Source organism: Lepisma saccharinum, chromosome 3 (genome assembly GCF_977018435.1).
Source record: "Lepisma saccharinum chromosome 3, izLepSacc3.1, whole genome shotgun sequence".
Classification (NCBI taxonomy): Eukaryota; Metazoa; Arthropoda; class Insecta; order Zygentoma; family Lepismatidae; genus Lepisma; species Lepisma saccharinum.
The window spans coordinates 24970132-24992944 of record NC_139231.1 but is presented as its reverse complement, the minus strand read 5'-3'; the positions used below and the strand labels follow the sequence as shown (position 1 = coordinate 24992944).

Here is a 22813-nt window from a genome sequence, read left to right as displayed (position 1 = left end):
GAAAGTTTTGTTTCGATGCAATCATATCTTTGTGGCATGTTTGGAAAGAATGAGGAACAAGTTGAATTAGAGCCGGCAACGGAATAGCGTCCATTTCAGGAGAAGGTCCTCACTCATCCCAGGTAAATTTTACCAACCTAGCACCTAAATGTGAAACTGTCTGTCATTGTATATGTTATTAGGATGTGGGAATAAATGGGTATTTTATAATTCGACTACTCTACCCTCATTCTCTCTTTTCCACCAAAACTACGATCATTCACCTCTCAACGTCAACACTCTTCCCACATCTTGCATTCACACCATTCCGCATTCTAGACCGTGCTGACGCTTACACTTCCTCGTTCCTCATTCTTTCTAAACATGCCACATCTTAAAACTAACCAACCTTTTGTGCCTAAGCAAGTAGCTCATTGTGATAAAGCTACTAGTAAGTTTGTATCTTCGTCCTACTATGTAATTGCTATTAATATTAATGAATCTATGTTGAACTTTGAAATAGATACAGGTTCGCAAGTTTTAATTGCGAGTAAAGCATTTTGTGACAGTCACTGCATGGTTTGCAATATCTGGAAACTGACTGTGTTTTATGATGTGCTAGCATATTTCGTCTGGTTGCAATGAGACAAGGCATTGCACCAATTTTTAAGAAATTTTATAATGTTCCGTATGGTTTAAGTGACAAAGTTAAGTCTGAATTAGACACATTGATTGAGCAAAACATTCTACAAAAGATTGATTGAAGTGACTGACGCAAGTCCTATGGTGGTTGTGTGTAAGAATGATGGTAATTTGCGGGTTTGCTGCAATTTCAAGAACACTGTGAATAAATATGTTGAAAACGTAACTTATCCATTATCCAGGATAGATGAAGTGTATCCAAAAGTTAATGGATGTGATGTGTTTGTTACCTTGGATCTCAGAAGTGCTTACCTTCAAATAAAGCTCGATGAACAAGCAAAGCAGTTGCTCGTAATGAATACCCCATGGGGATTGGTACAACATACTAGAATGTCATTTGGTGTACGGATCGCATCACAAATCTTTAAAAAAAACTATACAAGGCATACTACAGGAATTAGATTTTGTTATTCCATACCAAGATGATTTACTTATTATTAGCATGGGTTTAGAGCAAGCAGTTATCACAACCCTTGAAGATTTACACCATTTGAAAGAATACAAGAGAAGGCAGGCAGAATTGAGCATCATGGATGAGTTACTGTTTTGGCGTTAGAGACTGTTTGTTCCCAAGGGAGTGTGAAATTACATTATTCAAAGAGCCCATGAAGATCATTGCGGTATTGTAAAAGTGAAAATAATACTTAGAGAAAGATATTGGTGGCCAGGAATGGATAAGGCTATTGAAGAGTATGTAAATAAATGTGAAGTTTGTGTGACTGTCAAGCCAAATACAAGTGCTAAGGAGTATAGTGCATGGATTGAATGCAGGCATATAGATTTTTTTCTGTACAGAAGCATCACAACAGTAGGTGTCTACAGCAAATGGGTAGATTGTGATAGAGTTTCATCTACTTCTTTTAAAGAAGTAAAGAGTTATCTAATCAAACATTTTGCTATTTTCGGACTACCAAAGTGTATTGTAATGGTCCCCTATTCTTGTCCACGGAATTCTGTGATGAACGTCACATCAATTTGTACCATTCTCCTGAATACCATCCTGAAAGCAATGGTCAGGTCGAGCACTACGTGCAGACAGAGAAAACAAAGCAAGACTGTGTTTTACGGGAGAAATTGAATAAGAATTTGCATGTCAACGCTGAAAAATTATTGCCGAGAGTATTTGTGGCTTTGGGAAGTGAATATGATGCATTAGGTGACAAAATGCCACAGCAAATGATATTTTCCTACATTCTCAGGAATAAATTTGATGCCCAAATGGAAGAAATAATAAATCAAGACTGAGAAAGGAATAAGGCAGAAGCAGAAGAAAAGGTGAACCAAAGAGGCGATTTTGTATGGGTTATGCTACCATTTAAGGACAAGAGGAATGCTATGAGGTATGTCAAGGGAAAAATTATAGCATGGAAAAGCAAAGTTACATGGCTGGTGAATGTTGAAGGTAGAAACTGGGTCATACATGAAGATCAGTTGAAGTGGACACAAGATAAGAAAGATAGATGAGGGGCTCCGGTGTAAAACATGGTAAGTGACATTTTGGTCATTTCTGAGTTCATTAAGAAAAAAGGTTATTGGAAGCTATACAGTAGACAAATTGTTTTGCTGTTGTGTTTACCAATTTCAGAAGGCTTTACTGAGTCCAATACAAATCGTATGACATGGCATTTTCACTCCAAAATTGAATGATGGCACATTTTACTTTGTAACCCAAAAGTTACCAAAATGTCGCTTACCATATTTTACACCCGAGCCCTTCAGATATTATATTGGAAGTCAGAAGAAGGAGAAGGATAATGATGTAAGCATGTAAGAAAGGTATCTTCCTACTGTATGAATCGGATAGGTCTGCCAATGAAAAATTTAACAGCACTTTATATGATGTCAAAAAAACAAAAAATGCACCACTGGCCTAGCAAAACACATCAGATATAACAACCACCAAATGAAGAACATGTCCACCAAGCACATGCCATTATGAATTTACCCATGAACTAAATATTGATAATGAACAATCCCATGACATCTGGCTTCCGCTACTTGAGCAAGTAAAACCAAGTGCATTAAAAGAAGAAGAGAATGACACCAATTTGAGCTCTCTAGGTCAAATAGTTTTTGATCTACAGCTGTTTAAAGATTTCAAAATGTCATCAAATTTTGGGATTTTTGCTTTTTGAAAGTCAATAACTCAAAAACAAACTGCCCAAAAAAATCTGAAATTTGGCAGTTTTTGTCAACTATTACAAGTTCCGATGTGGATGTTGACAAAGGCCACATTAATCAAATGAAATAAACAGGAATGCTGAAGTTCAAATATTGATGTTGCAGCCTGACATGGGTTTTATTGAATTCTGTGTGACCCCATGTTTATCATGGGTATTGGATCTGGATTACCACTATGCTCATTTGAATTATTTATAACCATTATCTGGACCAATAAAATGATGCAAATACAAAAAATCACTATTTGTTTCTTTCCTTCTAAATCAGTTGAATATAGGAATACATTTTAGGAAATCAGGTGCCTTTAAAATCTTCAGCAATATAAGAAACAATAATGTGCACTTCATAAAACATAAAAAGTAATGAAAGACAGAAGAAAACAATTGCATTTCTTTGTTCTTTTATGTTGCACTTGTACCACCTTTTACTAATTGCAATCATGATGATAAGTGATAATTACATAAAATTAAAGAAGGGACATTCACAAAGAACACCCATGACCATGCTGGAACTGAAACCCAGGAATGTCAGAGAGATCAAAAGTCAACCACTAACATGCTCGGACACTGAGCCAGTGACAAGAATAGCAGAACAAAATATATTAACCCATTGTTGATGGGTATGTTGTACACCTTATGTTCTTTTTTATGTGCCAAATGTGAAATCTATGAGATACACACTCACACACAAAAATGTGACTTTGTGTATATGACAATAAGTTTAGCATGTAATTTTTTCCACTTCTAAGTAATATTGGGCAACATTTAATGTTTCTGATTACTGAGATTTTAAAAACTAAGTTTAACATGCAAGATACAGAAACAACATTTGCCTTTGGTTTCAGTTAAATTTCCTTCCTTAACATGAGGCAATGAATAAAAACTGATGTCATTTTGTTATTCAGCACCCCAAAATCCATAAAGAAAGGTTACTTTTGCTAATATATAACACATACGATGTGCCAATAATTACGTACGGAGCAGAGACTTTGACAATGACAGAGAGAGACAAAAGAAACATGCTGGCAGTGGAGATGAAATTTTTAAGGAGTATATTGGGGAAGACTAGAAGGGAAAGAATAAGGAATGAGGAGATACGACAGACTGTGGGGGTGGTGAAGGTTCAGGACAGGATAGATCAGGCACAGATGAGATGGTTCGGACACTTGAAGAGGGTGGATGCAGAAAGACTACCAGTAAGACCTTACAATGCACAAGGAGTGGAAGCAAGGCTAAAGGGGAGACCAAGATGTTGGTGGAAAGAGGAGATAGCAGAGAGTTAGGAGAAGAGGACAAGATTGGAAAACTGTGGAAAGAGAGGAGTGGTGTAAAACCAAGAAAAATGGAGAGGCTTGACTTCTATGGCGACCCAGCCAGAGGCAGGAAACAGTGAAGGATGATGTTGACTTTTTCTCTTGTACAAAACTTCAATTGGAGCAATATAAGTTTGACAACATTTCAGGAAGGGTCCAGGAAATCTTGCCATGTAAGAATAAAATTCTGGGAGATTTCTTTACAGCCTTCAAACCCTTTAGATTAATATATTCTGGAAGACTAATGCCCTGGATATCAACTGTTGTCTGTTTGTGGTCTTCGTACTCTGAATACAAAATTGAATCAACTTGAACAAAACATTGAAACTGCATCATTGAATGTGCAGTAATACTTTCTTTTGCAGACCTCCATGGTGGAGCATTTAGCACAGTGCCATAATGTCAAGGGTCTCTGGTTCGAATTCTGGCCTGGGCACATGTGTTTCTTGTGAGTGTCCCTTCATCAATTTCATCATATCATAACTTATCTTTGTGATAACTAAAAGTGGTAGAAAACTGAAGTAAAATAAACCAAATCCATCTTTTCTTTTCTCGTGACTTCCAACAGGAAAAACACAAACACAGAAAATTACTTAATTGTACTGTAACATACTACAAAGTAAACCTATAAAATAAGTCAAAATTGGGTGGAGTGAAATAAAGAAGTCTTGAGACTTTGATGCAACACCACCTTTGTTTTTGTTTCCTGCAGCTCTTCTGTAGACACTTTGGGCAAAAAACAACGTGTTTAAACTTTCCATTTCTCCCTCCTCCCACTTACTTTAACAATGACTTATTTTTCATAACTCTTCAAATTAATATTGCGACATTTGTTTGGTTTGCAGTAACAAATGTCTTTGCTCTACAAATGCATACCAAAAGAAAATACAATTATAAAAATACACAAATATAATAATACTAAATCTTGTAATTCTGGGAGATAGCAAAACTTGTCTGAGAGACCGGGGGAGTGAGTTTGATTCCGGGAGACTCCCGGCCATTCCAGGAGGGTTGGCTAGCCATGTCATGCAATGCCAATATACTTTAAACTTTATTTCCCTAATATGCATTCCTTCATCATGACCATGATCATCCAGATGATCATATCCCTTACAATTTGCCATGCTGTCCAACAACAAGTGGGAAAGTTAAATACAGAATGTGATCGCCAGGGCTAGGAATTTTATGACCTAAAATTTAAAAAAAAAATATGCACTATAATTTGAAAAATATGCCGTTACAACGAAATTGTTTCAAACATAAATATTTAATACAAGCTGAGATATTTTCACATACTATTTTTAGTTCACATTATGAGCCCTGAGTTGCAATGGACAATGAATACTTTCTGAAAATTTTCAATAAAAATGATTGCCTATTGTCAGCCAGCAAAACCTTGTACTGAGAAAATATCCTTTCTACTTCGGCTGACACAAAAGGAGCATATTTAAAGTAAACAGGGTCATTCAGCTCAAGTTCTGTAGAATAGAGAGAAAATTTGTATTGCATTGCGATAGGGGAGGAAGGTAGTTCTCATAATTTTGCAGAAAATAAACAGTGATCTACACTTAGAAGAAATTCAACAATAAGCAAATATTTTCTCAGGGTAATTTTGGGCCAAAGTCCATTTTCTGATTTCATTCCGTTAGAAAAAGGAGACTGGTTTTCACCTAGTAATTTTTCACCCATATGTTGGATATGAAAAAAACATTCTTGGACTAGATTTAGGCATATCAAGGACCTCGTACATGCATATGTTTATATAACATGTTCTTTCTCTATGTGTGTGCATGTGTGTGTGTGACACATGCATACACATATGGACTGGTCAACAAATGGGAGAGAGAACTTTGATTTACATGGTGTGTGAGTTGCCGATCATGAATCAATGATACGAGCTTTATAGTCCACCACCAATTGTTGCAAGAAAAGAGAAACAAGAACGTTGTTACAACTTTGGCATGGAGCTTGATCGATACTTCAAAGCCTCAAGTCATGTGACTCATCAATAGGTGGGTTTCATGTTTGTTTGTCGTCTGCAAGGAAATACCCACCATGTAGCATTCGTTACACCTGTGCCAATTGTACGTTTGTTATACTGTGTAAAATGTCGGTAACATTGCATAAAATTAATAACAATGTCGTGTCAACTGGAAATAGCAGTAATGTTTCGTATGTTCAAACTCCTTGCGGAGTCTACAGAAAAAGATATGGAGAAAAAGTGAAGTTTTGTGGTGTAGATCCACATGAACTGGACAATAACAAAATGAAAAAGAGCCTAAACCTCTGGCCAACTGTAGTTCACATGTGTTTATTTACTTGACCCAGCTACCTGGAATAAATTTATTTTCGTCTGCTTGAAATATTTACATCCAGTAAAGATTAACTGTAAATTCCAAGGTTCTGCCATTATTGTCTGTTTCCTTTTAAGGTTTGTTCAAGTGCTGTAATTTAAAATGTTGAGGTGCTCATAAACTGTAATTTCACTTCTTGCTTTAATAATTTGGGATATACTGGCCTCCATGGCAGAGTGGTTAACACAGCATGCTACAATGCCTGGGGTCACGGGTTCGAATCCCAGCCTGAGCATGGGTGTTCTTTGGGAGCCTCGCTTTATCAGTTTCAAGTCTTCACAATTAGCCAAAACTAGCATAAAAGTGAAGAATAATAAACCAAACCAATCAATCAATTTGGGGTACTTTCATAGCAGTGTTTTTCTTTCTGACAGTACACAAAGCCTACTGCCGGCACCTTTTCTCATGGATCGAATAACAATTAATAACAGTTTGTGTAAACAAATGAAATATAATAAATAACCAAGTACAAACATACAATTATCAAGATTAATTAAACTTTGAATATTATCATTTTCATCATCAAACTTATCAGAAGTATCAGCACCTTTCTACCAAAAAACAAGGACACAATATTGCAAGTATGATTAAACACACCAGTTCGATCCATTTGTGCTATAAGTCACAGAGAAAGATGGCATATGAACTTACCTGAGAGAAAATGTTCACTGCACACTCTGTAATGTTTGCTTTGTTCATTAATGTTGGCACGATTTACTTTCCCCAACCAGACAACATGGTATCTTCTGATCAACAATTATCGAGTCCCGTGCCGTGAAGTGCACCTTCTGTTCTTTCTCAGAAAATTCGAGGATAAACGTGAGTTTCTTTTAAACAACCAAGAACTGCACAGTAAAATTGTAAACGAGGTTGAAATCTACCGCCTACCCACTTGAATTCAGTGTGTTTACAAGAACCGGTCTCAATCATGGCTGCTTGATCCCACAATGCAACAGTTTGTGACATAGGTGAAATACACCTATAATGTAACAAGAGAGCAGGGCAGTAGTCGAGGGTATATGATGACAAAAACCCTGTTAATACGGCGGTACAAACTGTATACCCTCTAGTTAATTTCAGCTTTAAACTGGTCGAGCCTGATTTTCTGTTCATTTTTCACTTTCTTGTAAAAGGAAGAAAATATATATTGCTGACTGTTCAAAGACTGCTGACCAGAAAGTGGTTTGTATGAAAAGTGTGCTTTGGACAAGCCTGGAAAATAAGGGTACCCTTGTGGTGTACATAAAGAGAGAGAGAGAGAGAGAGAGAGAGAGAGAGAGAGAGAGAGAGAGAGAGAGAGAGAGAGAGTATTTAGGTGGAAATATAACCTAATTATGTGTTTCTTGATTCAATCGAATTAGATTCTCAGGGTTCCTAATAGTGTAACTGGGTACCTAAGCAAAGGGGTACTCACCCTGACCCTAAAGGGTTAGTCTATTGGGAAACTTGCCAGGAGAAAATCATATGATGCTTAATTAATGAACCAAAATGAAATAAGAAGAAATTACAATGTATTTATACGAGTTTCAGTTCATCCTTGGATGCCTTTGGACTACCATAAGAATCTGAAACAGTGGTTTTCTGTTAGAGCAAAACTTAGACAAAGAAAGTGGCAACAACCTGCAGCAAAGTGTCCATGCTTAGACGACCCATCAACATCAATAGAACACCAAAAAGCATCAACATCATCTTATTCACTGAGGACACCTTCTCAAGCAACAACTTCAGGTTAGTGTGATGTCTAAATTTTTTCACATCTAAAAGTGCACAATAGGGTGATGACTTTTTCATTTTTTTTCTCAAAAATTATTTCCTGTAGCACAAATGGATGAACTTTTGCCTATTAATGACTAAAATGAGGTATATTCCATTGAAATATTGAAAAAGGTCACGCACAAATTATTTTTAAATTTTATGTATGCCATTTTACCATTTCATAAAATTGTATTAACAATATTTATATATAATATAATTCAGCAAACGGAGGTGTGCAATAATTTATTCACCAGAGAATTGTATGGAATATTCCAGAAAATCATAGAACGCCGTGCGCCATCCGGCCGGACTGAGACGTCACGGTGACGTAATTACTCGGGAAGCTTCTGTACAGTACTAAAATTTTCTTCAGCTGTTTCGCAGTGTGGTATAAACTGCTATATAAGCAAGGTGTTCAAAGCGGGTAGTTGAGTTTTAATTAGATTAATTTGGTGTCAACATTATTATTGCCTTATTATAACTATTGCACAATGCGCAATTGCGCATTATCCAGAGTATATTATAAAGAAATCCTTGTATTATTTGGTGAGCTACATTGAATTATCTCGCTAATTATAATTGAGCATCTAATATATTATTAGTGTCTGTCTTTTTTTTATTTTCTATAATTCTTTTTTGTTTGTTTTTAAATAAAATATATGGAAACTCAACAACAGTTTCTTTAATTTGTTACGTATTTAATATTTACGTTAGGGCCTTTTCTATATAAGTTGCTGAGTAGAGACAACATGTCGTTCAAGAAGAGCTCTTCTAACATGGAGAAGAACAAGGAAACCTGGACAAAGAACTTAGTCCAGTTTCAAGCGCCATCAAGAAGAGGCAACGTGGCAATTTATGAAGCACCCTTGAGTGAACGGAGTCGCATGCCCCTGAAAAGCCACGTCATTGGACGCTTCAAATTTCTTGAATCCACTGCCAAAGAACGGAGAGAGAGGATCGGTCTAATTGCTGTGTAGCTTAAAGCCCTATGGAGCAAAACATTAAACTTCCCGCATGTGTCTGATCAAGTCATTTGTGCAAAACTAGCAAACCTTCTGAAAGACTATGAGCGATACAGAAGGAAACAAAACTTTGATTCATTGAATGAACTGTTTGACGTGACCAAGGTGAAAGGCGAATGGATGTGCAAAGAGGAGGAGAACCTCTACAAACTGCAAATTGAGAGCAAGGGCCAGGTTGGTTATTCCAGTTGCAAACGTGCTAGTGCAAAGACCATCCACCCATCCAAGCGAAAGAAGGCAATGGAAGCGACTGTGTCAACCCTTACCAGCTCAGCGCCAGCTGATTGTCCCGACAGTTACACAGCAGAGACAGTCCTTGGGAGGATAAAAATGAAGCATCAATGAGCACAAGGAAGCATAACCCAACAGACGTTGCAAGACGCCTTGTTACAAGCTCAAAGCTGTCGTCCAACGGAGCAGCAAAGGTGTGCCGCCAGCTTTCTGGTGAGGGCATTGAAATCCCAACCCCCATGTCAGTCAGTAATTCACAAGACTATCTACACGAGAGCTGCTCAGATGAAGAAGCACTTGGTGAGTACGCTTCATCTGGAGAAGTGGAGCATACACTTTGACGGCAAACACATTGATGGCTTTGAATATCAGGCCGTGGTCTTCAAGAATAAAGCAAAGGAAATTAAGTTGTCTGTACTGAAATTGAAAGATGGGAAAGCTCAAACAATCGCAGAAGGACTCCAGGATGTGTTAGAGGAGTTCAACCTGTGGGGATCAACTGTGATGATTGTTGCCGACACAACAAGCGTGAATACCGGCAAGAAGACAGGCGTTGTTGTTCAGCTGCAGCAAATGTTCGAAGAGAAAGGTCACCCCAAACCCAAGTTCATCAGTTGCCAGCACCATGTGCTGGATCGCGTTCTTCGCGTTGTCATGGACGATGAGCTCCATGGTTCGACTAAATCACCAAACATAGAATACTGCTTTGTGCAGGATTTGATGAGCAATTATGATAAATTGAAAGCAGCCTTCAGCAACGGTAAAACTGAGATTAAGGAAACAGGCAGCTAGAGAGACGACATGAAGTTTCTCTACCACCTCACTCGTGTCTTCCGTCACTTCACTTACAGGAATGAGATCCCCTTCGTGAAGTTTCAACAGATCCCAAACATCAGCAATGCACGATGGAACTCTCGTGCCATTCTAGCCCTTCTTGCGTTTATTCTGATGCCTGAAACCCGGAACAGGCTGCGTAAAATTTGTTCATTCATTTTCTACTCATGGACTGACCATTCGTTCAGCAGTCAATTGTTCCACACTGAAGATTTTGATGAACTATCTGCAGTTCTGAATGACTACCCAACAAGTCTCAAATGCTTGAAAACCCACTGGAAAACAGATGAATATCCAATCAACATTGCCCAAAGCAATCAGTGCTGTGAGCGTGCGATCAAAGTTATGCTACATTTGCACGACTCCTGCCGCAACAAGGACAACCTCCCACTGAGATTCAGCCAGTCCTATGACATTATCGTGAATAATTGACTTCCTTGTGTGTTTGATGACCCTATAATATATGTGACTAAAGCTTGTGTTCGATTTTATATCTGCTTACAGTGACTTCAAAAAATGGGCAAAAATACTCATAAATAAAATTTTTAAAATCATTTTGTGCGTGAGGTTTTTTTATCTAATCACCTTGAAAGTAAAATTTTATCTAATATTTAATGAAAGCTCATCAAATTATGGTACAGGGAAATGAGGTTGTAAAAAAGTCATCACCCTAGTGCACAAAAACCTAACAAGTTACGTGACTTCAAACATTGTCGGATACTTTCACATGGAAGATGGCAGGGAGAGATGGAGCTCACTCATCACCCGATTATGGAGGAGACAGTTCTAATTTGGATTCGCACAAGAACATATTTCAAAAATACTACAGTGGCGAGACAGCTGGGCTATCTCCAGACATAACGACGACTCTGAAAGCTCAGATTCAATATATGAATCTGCTAGAACAATATGGAGGGGACAGTACCCCATCAACAGACTTGCCAGATCCAATTACTGGAGGCTTGTTCGAGGACATGATGGGTATGTCCACGAATTTGTCAACCACAGTCCAGCAACCTTCAATAGATGAGAGCAATGGGACACGTACACAGGACTCCAGAGAATGAAGGAATGGTATTTTCAGTCCTTTGCAAGATAAATCAGATGTATCCAAAATCAAAGAAGACACTGCAACACTCTCATTTCAAACACCTACAACCCAGTTATTTATATGCATTCATGAAAAAAAAAAAAGTCAATCAAATAAGCCCCTATCCTTTAATGTTCCAAACCATGAGCAGAATTTTTGGCATGCACTCACACCAACATTGCAAGATTTCTTCTCAACTGTGAAATTTGAGTGTGTGAGAAATTTCAACAATCTTTTAAGCTATATTTCAAAACATCCACTACACATTGCTGCAGACAACCCTCAAAGATTAGATCTTATTTTTAAGGCTACCGACAAGGAAGACATTCGTTGGGAAGTTGCAGAGATGAAGCCTATAGTATCGGACATAGTTCAAATCATGACAAAGTATAATGTCAGAACTACAGTGGATTTAATACATCTTGATCCACGTACTATGGTGAAATATCTGAATTTACCTAATACCGAGTGTCCACAAAGTCATGTCCCTTGAACTTTGAATAGCTGTAAGTTGGTAAACAAAATGTCTGAGATGAATACGACTTTAACACAAGAGAGCATGGTCCTTTGGCATATTTTTGAGGTTAAAAGAAATACGCCACATACTTGAAGAAGCCCAGGAGGGGGAGGGGTATCGTGCAGGGTGGAGAAAAAAGAATAAACAAAATCATATTTTTGCCCCAAAACTTCTCTCAATTCCTGGTTTACGACAACTTTCTCTGAACTTTTAGTCTCTACATACACAGAAATGTTGAAAGAGGCTCATTTTTTTTGGTTGCAATGTGTAGGGTGACAGAGAAATGGAATTTCATGACGTCAGCAAGGAAAACCTACTTTTTGCACATTTTCATGGCAGTTTGCAATGCTGCGAGCATCAAATGCACGGCACGATGCATACTGGGTATCTACACAACATGGGAAGAAAAACATACTGATATCGAGTGATCGTAAATTGTAACATCTAACATCTGGTATGGACGGTTACTTTTACTGTTTGTTGGTTAGCAACACTGACTTCTCTGGTGAGCAATCCAGGTGGCGCTGCTACGCTGTGTAACTGGATCAAGCCTGTCAGCGCTGGTCTGTTTGTTGCATTGTTGGCTTGTTGGTTGTGTCGTATGTGAGTGACGTTGTTTTAGCTGCTGCGAGTGCTGTTATTAATTTGATTTAAAAGTTATTATTCCTTTATCTTTTGAAATGAGTTACACCTTGCAAGAACGTGTTTTTATCCTTCAAATGCTTCTTCAGAACAAACAGCTATGAACAGGTGCAGGAACAGTTTTTATTGAGGTATCCTGGCAAGAGTGTACCACATAGGAAAACAAACCAAACTAAACTCCGTGGTGCAACAACCCTTGAAGGGCCAGGGCCTGCCAGAGTGGCTTTTCATTGGGTGACGCGTGGTCAGCACATCAGATCCCATCGCCACTGTTTTCTGGCTTTCGTGACCGGAGCCCACTACTTCTTGAAGTAGCTTCCCAATTATCCTCCCGAAGCTGGGTCAACGCTTAAATTTTGGAAGCACCCACAAGGGATCGAACCTGGGACCGCTCGCACCAAAGGCGAAAGCACTAAGTGCTTTGCTACACGGGAGCCCTAGGAAAACAATATTGCAGCTTAAAAACAAATTTCATGAAACTGGTAGCGTGTGTGACAAGCCACGAAGTGGAAGACCTAGTGCCTTTACAGCGGATTTTTTGGAAGATTTGGAACGTCGGTATGCTCATTCGCCTAAGGAATCACTCCGGCGTTTATCGAAAGGATCGCAGATCCCCAAATCTACCATACATAAAGCACTGCGTAAGTTAAAGTATCGTTCTTACCGTGTTCGTGTCATACATGACAGTGGTGACTCGTGGAATTTTTGGGGTGCAGGAAGTTATGGTAAACAGACAGAGGAAAGTTTTCGAAAATGCATTAAACTACGCAGTGACATGTATCGCCTGTACCTTGGATTAGCCATTGGATTTGTAATGTTATCTGCAGGCCCTCCCTGTCTGTGTGGATTAAGAACAGCTTTGCCAATACCAACCTCCTGATAAGAAAGGGTGCTGTTTCAACTCACAAATTACGCTAAATGTGATAAAATTATGTTAGGGTTTATTATCATTATTATTATACAATTATTATTAATTTATTATCATCATTTTCTGATGACTGTAGCAGTTTTAAGTTCAATTTTATTTTGCTATTTTGGAGTTGTGAACTGCGTTATTGATTATTCATTGTAGTTAAGCAACATTAGGAATTTCGATCATTCAATAAAATGGGTTTAGCATAGTGCTTGTAAAAAGTTTAAGAAAATTCCATGACTGGTAACGGCATCAGTTTGTTTTATTTGTGACCTCCAACTCTTTCTACTAATTTCGTTTTATGAAATGTTCCTCCCTTGTAAAATCAGGGGGGATAAAGAAAAGATGAAAACAAGAGGATAGATCAGGGCCTGTAAAACTTGTCCCTTGGTCGGCATACTTCCTTTGTTTGAAGCAAGTCTGCTGGAGAAGTACAAACAAGATCTGGAGATTTTCTTAAAAATAAATATTTCCTCAAAATATCTTCATAAGAATTCAATTTCTTTTTTTCCCAGGGACACCCGTTTTTGAGACGATGCTGAATTTTCCATTATGCCAAACACAGAGTGCTAGGTGCCAACGAAGTTCAAATTTTGCTAGGTTTAGAACCATTATGCTAGAGTTGGCATCACTGTTGAGGACCCAAGCAACCTTCCTCGTGGACCGTATAACTGGGCAATACTCCGCGTACACCTGTCCTCCCTTGCACTGCCCCTCACCCATCTGCCTGTAGGATGATGAGAAAGCTTCCTCAGCGGCAGGTAAAGACGGTCGGTCACCTTTGGGCAACAAATCTGGAATGAGTGGGTGATAGCTAGCACATTGACTCTTGACAGTCAAGTAGTGAACCTTGATTGCACTCAAAATTTTATAATGCAAAATTAAATTCTTAAAAAGTAGAAAACTGGAAATAAGTATAAATGAAACTGTAGAAAGTTCCTCACTTCCCACATGGAGGAATCGCCACTGGTGCATGAACTTAAATTTCCAGACATGGACAAAAGAATATGATTTGCTAGATCGTTTCTTCAGACATTCAGGTCTCAAAGGAAACTTGACAAAGTTTATTTTTCCAATGAACCATGGTTTCACCTATAGGCTTATGTTAACAGTCAGAACTGTAGGATATAGGCTACCGAAAACCCTCATGTTTTATATGAGGAGCCACTATATTCCATGAAAATAGGTGTCTGGTGTGCGATATCACAGCAGCGTATTGTTGGACCATTTTTCTTCAAAGAGACTGTGAATAGTGCTGTGTATATGAACATTGTGCAGGAATTTGTGTCGATGTTAGAGGAGGATGAGAGAGATGCATGGTTTCAACAAGATGGGGCCTCAAGTCATTCATCATGCGAAACAATGCCTTTCTTGAGAGAATTTTTTCGTGACATATTGATTGGAAAGGGCTTGTGGCCCCATCATTCCCCCAACATCTCCCCACTAGATTACTTCTTGTGGGGTTATTTAAAAGATGTTTATCAAGACAATCCACAAACATTAGAACATCTACAGGCAAACATTGTGCATGCCATTAACAACATCAGCCCACAAGTCGTGAAAAAAGTCTTCCGCAACTTACGGAGTCCTCTGCAATGTGCCTCGGAACAGAGGGGTGGGCATTTCCAGCATTTGCTTTAGACGAGTGTGTTCAGAACATTGTTGCCACCCATGTAACTAGTTTACTGTTAGTAACTAATTTTCAAAAATTTTCAAAATAAATATGTATTCGTCAATGTCAGTACTTTTTTCTTCCCATGTTGCGTAGATACCCAGTATGCATCACGCCGTGCAATTTGATGCTTGCAGCGTTGCAAACTGCCATGAAAATGTGCAAAAAGTAGGTTGAAGCTGACATCATAAAATTTCATTTCCCTGTCACCCTAAACATTGCAACCCAAAAAAATTAGCCTCGTTCGATATTTCTGTGCACGTAGACACTAAAAGTTCAGAGAAAGTTGTCGTAAACCAGGAATTGAGATAAGTTTTGGGGCAAAAATATGATTTTGTTAATTTCTTTCTCCACCCTACACGATACCCCTCCCCTTCCTGTGTTTCTTCAGGTTGTATTTCTATCAACTGCAAAAACATGCCAAAGGGCCATGATGCTCTCTTGTGTTAAAGCCATATTCATCTTCGTCATTTTGTTACCAATTTACAGCTATTCAAAGTTCAAGGGACAGGGCTTTGTGGACACACTGTATTGAATGTATAGTTCAAAATTGTAAACTCTATCTGCAAAAGACAAGATATTAGAATTAGTTGCTGGTGTTTCTGCTGATAATTCACCAATACATAGATTTCTACAGTTTCAGCTTTATGCTATTTAATGCAGCTGAAAAGAACAAGTGAGATGTTTTGAACACATTCAAATTTCAATTTATGTAAGATGTTGAAATTTATATTTTCATCATTTATACTTAACAAAACATAATGTATAGAATACCTATGGGGCACTATAAATTTCCCTTTACTATTGTGGTTTGATTTAACTTTATATGAATAAATTTTATGTGAGTACATCAGCACCAGATCTGTTTGCTCCCCAAATCGAAATTCTGTTTTCCTCATAAACTTAACAAATTTAAGTTTTCTGACTTTTTAATAAATTATAACAATGTTCATATTTAGAACCATAACATTGTTAACTTACATTGTAAATGTATTTACAAAAATAATGTTTGTATTTTGTAAATACATTTATTTACAACCAATAAGTGTTGCATGATCTTCATTTTGTTATAATACTTACTTCTCTCACTACATCATCTACGCCTTCTTTTAAAGCACTTTCAATTCGTCTTCTGGGATTAGTGTTGGTGGTAGAAAACAATGAACGAGATATGAAGTCCCACTGCAGAACTTCAGCTTCAGTTCTTGGATGAAATTTATTTAGCCCAGGTGGAAGTCCTGCAAAAATATATGCATTGAATTCCAAAATCTAAGGAGGAAAAGTTAGATAAATATTCTGTATATCACAAAGCACTGTCATGCAAAGATTTCTGTAAGGCAGATGTGAATTTAAAGATATTTTGATTTTTTAAGAACTGAATAGCTGATAAAATATTTTCTTAAAGTGCAATGATGTAGAATGCATAAATTATTGTGTGTTTTTGTTATTACAAATAAGTTACAAAAGTGTTTTGTTGTATCTCAGGCTGGCCCAAAGATTTCCCATCAATGTTTAATTTTATCTTTTTTACACCATATATTCAATGCCAAAATTACAAATACCAGTTATATCTAATTTGAGGTGAATTCATTGAAGGTAAAATGCCAACTGTAAATCATTTTTGTAATTGGAAGTGCTAAACAATTCTTCATGTTGCAGATTTCTTTCATAATATTGTTATGTGAGAAGCAGTGTATCTTTTGCATCTTTTGAAGAAGGGATGCACAGGCAAGCCATTACAATGAAGTTCCAATCAATTTTGTACAGGAGGAAAATACACAATTACGAGCACAAAATTGTCTCTCCCAATTATATTTACCATTATTTTTATTCTATTATTTCACCACTTACATCTTACATCTTATGTAAATCATGTGCAGTGGAATTAAGGATTTTTGGCTTAGCAGAACAGTGCAAATATCAAGTTCTGCAACTTTTAGATTACATAGCATGTTCATATAACATTAAACGTTAAATATTTCACGCAAAAGAGGAGGAATGACAATCATGGCATTTACAGTCCCCAGTCAATTTCTCTCCCACTCTCCCCCTCAACAGACAAGATACAGTAAAACTTCTCCTAACGGACACCTCTGAAAAGCGGACACCTCTAAATTACATTTTTAAATTTCCCGTCACAAATCCATGGGGTTTAATGGCAATATTACTTTATAATAAAGGACATTCTTAATAACGGACGCGGACACTGAAAACTACCTCCCAACGCAAATAAAACTTCTTAATAATGGACAGCCTGAAAGAAAACGGTCACAATTCCTGGAATTCGATACAACAATGGCCAGTATTTCGAACTAGCATGCATTGATTCATGTAACACCGAACGTATTTCTTTTTAAAAGTGCAGACAGTAGACAGTATTCTTTGTGGTTATCTTGAGAAGTGTGTGTCACTTTTGCTATGATGTCGCAGAAACGGATTACACTACGGGTACCGTATTTTCTTTTTTGAAATTTGTAATGTATGTAGGGATACTTTAGTAAATTTAAATTCACCTTATGTAGTACAGTATTTTGATCCTTGAATGTAGGGGGGAAAAACCATTATGTTCATAAAGTTCGTATTGTAATATGCTTATCCTATTGTGTAACATCCTACACTTTTTTCTGAATAACGGACATTTATTTTTCCCCCAGGCCTGTCCGTTATTGAGAAGTTTTACTGTATAAATGTTCATAATTTGTGCGATGTTTAGAGTATAATAAATGTGACCCCCTCCACTTCCTATAAATTGTTCTGGTGATGCTATAGATAAAAACAACATGATTGAATATCAATTTTCAATAAATTTTGCAAATTGAGGAAAATTTGTTTATTTTATAATAAGATTGAAAAATGCAATATACGTTGTACATTGTAAAATATTTTCATGTTAATTGATAATAAGCTACTTTATTGCGAACTAAAGTTACTGAATGGATTTCAGGCTACAATGCATGCACATTTGGGTACTGTAAAAATTAATTGTTAAAGCTCAGAGTATCAAATGTTCTTATAATTTATATTCACTTAATAGAAATGGACAATTATAAAAGAATGTGCAAATCTTTATTTACATGAAATATTTCGCAATTATAATCAATTTGCTCTCATGTGTTAATAAAATAATATTTATAAAAGTAATAGAAATTGACTAACCCAGCATTGTTGAGTCACCCAAGTAATCTGAACTTCCTTTCTTTGATGGAAATAAAGGAACATTCTTCCCCAATAAATAATCACTTGGATCATTATTCTTCATGTTCAATTGCCTCGCCATTGTTGCAATATCTCTATGCAGTAAGATGGTCTTCTGCTGCAGATCTTGAATTTTTAATGCCTGGAATTGTAAAAACAAATTAATAAAATAATAAAAAAAATGTTTGTGTTGTTTAAATCAGTTATTACCAAGCAAACCTTTTTCATCCAATGTATGTGTATGCATGTGTGTTTCTTTAAATGCTTTCCAAAATACTGACATAAAATTGTATTGCTATAATTACACCCATAGGCATAGTTTTGCCCCTCCGCTTGGGGAGGCTAGCTGGGGCTTACTTTATTCATGCTTTTATCCATTACAAAAATCATCATGGGTATTCTCCTTGGGAAACAGATGATCCCAACATCATCTTACCCAAAAGAAATTAAATTGTTAAATGGAATAAATATGCTATTATAGATGGTTGCAAATGTATTAAAGAACACATTTCTTCTTTAGAATAAAGAAGGTATAATTTAAATATGTAACAATATTAATGGGTAATCTTGTGTTCATGGTACTGAGCAAATGATAATGCTGCAATGCATTTAAAAGCACAATCTACATAGGTAATGGAATAGTAAAGATTTAAATTTCCTTAATTTCTATACAACGAAACTTCACATTTTCCTAATTTTACTACAACTGAGAACCACTTGCGACTAGATACGTGAAGAAAACTTAAAGATATTACTGGCAGTCTTCCATACGTATGTAATAAATAAATCATATCTACGTCAACTAAAAATGATCAACAGGGTGCAATTTATGATTTTGTCAGAGGGGGAGAGAGTGGATGAAGGTTTGCTATCTTATTAATCTCATAGTTTGCAAAGAGGTCCCCAAAATAATATTTATTACGCTGTAGTAAGTTTTCTTTTCTCGCATGCAAATCTTCTTATTTACCAATACACTATGCATGCTTATAATTGGATGTTAATTGCTTAATATCTAATCTAACAGAAATCAACGCCATTCTAAGTTTCGCTGATTCAGATTATAGTCCAGTACAGACTATTGGCAATCTAGAAACCAAATGGGAATGAACAGCAACGTAAGTTTTGCCAACATTTAATGAGCAGCGACGTATCTAAAAAAAATGCTTAACAAAATCATGCATATTTTTATATGTAGATACACATGGGACTCTAAAATTAAATGCACTAAACTGGAACAATATAAATATTATGCCGCTTTCGGATCTTAAGAAATGATCTATTGAATATGTGAATTAAGGAAACGAAGAATTACGGACTATTACAAAATTGAGAACCTTGAATTATCACGAAAATAGAAAGTTGCTATTTATAGGTGAAATATTATTTAATTATCCTGAACACTAAACTTTTACATGAGGTTCATCGACCAAACAACACTAATATATATAACACTGGCCAGGTGAAGTGTTCCACAAGATTCACCCGTCACCAGAAGACTTGAGCACAACTTTCAACTGCACCGCCTCCGTATAATGAAATATTCAAATAAATCCAGCGCATCTGCATACATGTATCGCAACATACTAAAAGACTGGACAAAGAGTGATTTCACCAATGAACTGTATTGATCACCATTTAATAAAGCTATTCCGCGCGATTGAATCGCTTCTACAGGATCGTGACACATTCACGTGACATTTAGGCATACATCTTTAAATTTCCTGCATGCAATACAAATCCGCAGAAACTAAATTCACTTCTTTGAACTGACGCCTTTTTCTCTTCCTATCATAACTGCTATTCTGTTTAAGTCTCTACAATGATGGCTTCTCTTTTTCATGTTCGAAAAAGAAACTCAACTTTAGAAACTCATTCATTGTTGAAAGGCTAGATTTATGTAAGCACTCCTTGCAACGCCTCTATTGTTTGAATGTAACAGTGCTTATTTAGCGCTCCAAGGTGGAAGATCAAAAGAAATAAGGGTGATATATTATCTTTGAAATCTTGTTTCGGACCATTTGGTCCCCATTATAAAGGCACATGCACTTCAACTTTCATTGTATCGTTTCCTTATCTGGGACTGCCACACCACAAGAGTAACACATGAAAGTTTCATGAGAATTATCTAATTTTTGTGTGCAGTTTCTCTTTCCTTAATTATTTTATGCATATGTCACATGCATTTGGGGTGGCTAATTCCTTGTTCTGGGGGGGCGTAGCCCCCCTAGCCCCTACCTAACTATGCCTATGATTACACCACACAATAAATTGGTGTCATTAACAATATATTTTGCTAAAGCAAATAAATGCATCATTAAGTTCCTGAGTATATATGGATGTAAATATTCAAAAAAAATTATGAAACTTTCTAATATGAATCTCAAAATAGAAATATTCTTTCATTAGGGTACTGCAGAGCAAATTGGATAAAAAAATAAGGTTTTTACGCATGCTGTCTGGTTACATCTTGTAGTTCTCAAAGTTATAAGGAAGGACAGAGTCATATTAACGTTTGTGATTAGTTCTGTTTGAAATCTCCTATCTTGAAAGAAACGACATGAGTTTGTGGTACTGAAGATAAGTAAGCATGTAATAATTCAGTCAGTGAACTTAAGCTCTAAATTGCTTTGTATTTTCGCCACCGCATTGCTTCAACCTCTGGATGTATACTATCTGTCGTATTTTCCACAAACAACATTCTGGTTTGTTACATCTTGTATTTCGATATAATTCTGCGAGGCTATACAGATAATAATTTATTATTTATTTTCATTGTTCAAAATTACTGACAATATTTGCGTTACAAATTTGCAGATGTTACGATACTATTACATGAAGAATTTACGGCTGCAGTGGGATATAAACTGTGTGCCAGGCAGTGTTATCTGTAGTAGAGAGGCATATGTTAAAGTCAACTATTTAAAGTATCATACAACCTTGCACTCAAAAGTACAAGCAAGAAGAAATTAACTGAATAGCTTGGAAGATATGGCAGCTTCTGCAACACTTAGACCATACTTCAATTTTCGCACCTGTCATTGAGTAACCACTTGATGATAATGTTACGTATATAGAATGTTGTAAATTTGACCTGACTCGGAAATAATTGCGAATATTAGCTAATTTTATCCATTAAATTAGGCACACACAGGAGATGTACTATGTAGATTTTCAGCTACCGAACCGACCTGGCTTCCCCTGCATTTTCGTTGAAAATCTACATAGTACATCTCCTGTGTGTGCCTAATTTAATGGATTGACATCTCTACGCTGGGAGGAACCAGGCAACGTCGACGTCTATAGTGTTTCAAAGGCAACCGATCCCGTTGCAGTAGCACTTGCAGAGACGATTTCACACAGGTAAAATAGCGCCAGCGAAAATGCAGGGGAAGCCAGGCTGGCTCGGTAGCTCAGTGGTAGAGCAATGGCACGGATTGCCAGAGACCCGGGTTCGAGTCCTGGTCGAGCCTGCATTTTTCGCTGAAAATCTACATAGCTAATTTTATGTTTTGAAATGCAACCTTGAGATAGAGAGCGACCACAAGGAAAAAAACATTGGAAGAAAAGTCCCCGCGCAGCTTTCCCTTCTTCCGTTCAGCTTGGGCCATACGGGAGCGTGGTCCACTCTCCCCCTCCCCTCGGCACGGGAGTACTGTGCACAGGAGTTGTGCGTCTGCGCAGGTTGTTTTTTGCTTGCTTATACCAAGTTCTTGACAAAGAATAAAATGACTGAGAAATGGTGTATTGGGGTGTGAAGAAGAAATGGTCTGAGTTTGACGAAGCCTAAGGCAAAAGCAGGTGGTATCAACAAAGAGGCTCTTGGTACTTACTTCCAATCGCTGGGCAACCTACTAAATGAGTTTTCTCTCCATAATAAGACTACACATACACACACATATATATACGTCGTTCGTAAAGTAAGTTCCACTGATGAATACCATGGCGCTGCAAGCGGGGCAGTGTGAATGCGCATGCGCCTTGTGTAGCCACAACCTTGATGAAGTGCAGACGTCAGTCTGAGGTAGGTTGGTCAGGATAGTGGTGCGTAGTGCGTTGTTGTTATGTTTTAGACAATCCAAACTCCCGCCACGTGTGAGGTGCGGTCCGTGATCCATTTTCTGGATGCACGTAATGTTCCAGCTGCGGAGATCCACCGTCAGATTTGTGAGGTGTATGGAGAAGGAATAATGAGTGCTTCAATGGTAAGAAGATGGGTGAGACAGTTTCGTGGTGGATGGGTTAGTGTTCATGATGCAGAACGAAGTGGTCGACCGTCTGTTCTGAATCCCAATTTGGTTCGTTTAGTGGAAGAGCAGATTAGGGAGAACAGATGATTCACTTTGTCTGAGCTGTCATTAGAGTTTCCACAAATCTCCAATCTGTATGAAATTGTGACAGTGAATTTGAAATTTCG

The 22813-nt window shown here is 37.3% G+C and overlaps 1 protein-coding gene and 1 non-coding gene across 2 annotated transcripts in view; one reads left to right on the top strand and one right to left on the bottom strand.

Annotated features, from left to right (window-relative positions):
• The window catches only part of Chsy (Chondroitin sulfate synthase), a 185880-nt gene that overhangs the window by 5249 nt on the left and 157818 nt on the right, over nucleotides 1-22813 (bottom strand). The window contains exons 4-5 of the mRNA XM_083118356.1: nucleotides 18361-18541; nucleotides 16285-16442 (exon numbers count right to left, since the gene is read on the bottom strand). Coding sequence (XP_082974482.1) covers nucleotides 16285-16442; nucleotides 18361-18541 — 339 coding nt within the window. The remainder of the gene's footprint in view (nucleotides 1-16284; nucleotides 16443-18360; nucleotides 18542-22813) is intronic.
• Nucleotides 21799-21869, top strand: TRNAS-GGA (transfer RNA serine (anticodon GGA)). Its single transcript has one exon. It is a non-coding gene; the product is annotated as a tRNA-Ser (tRNA).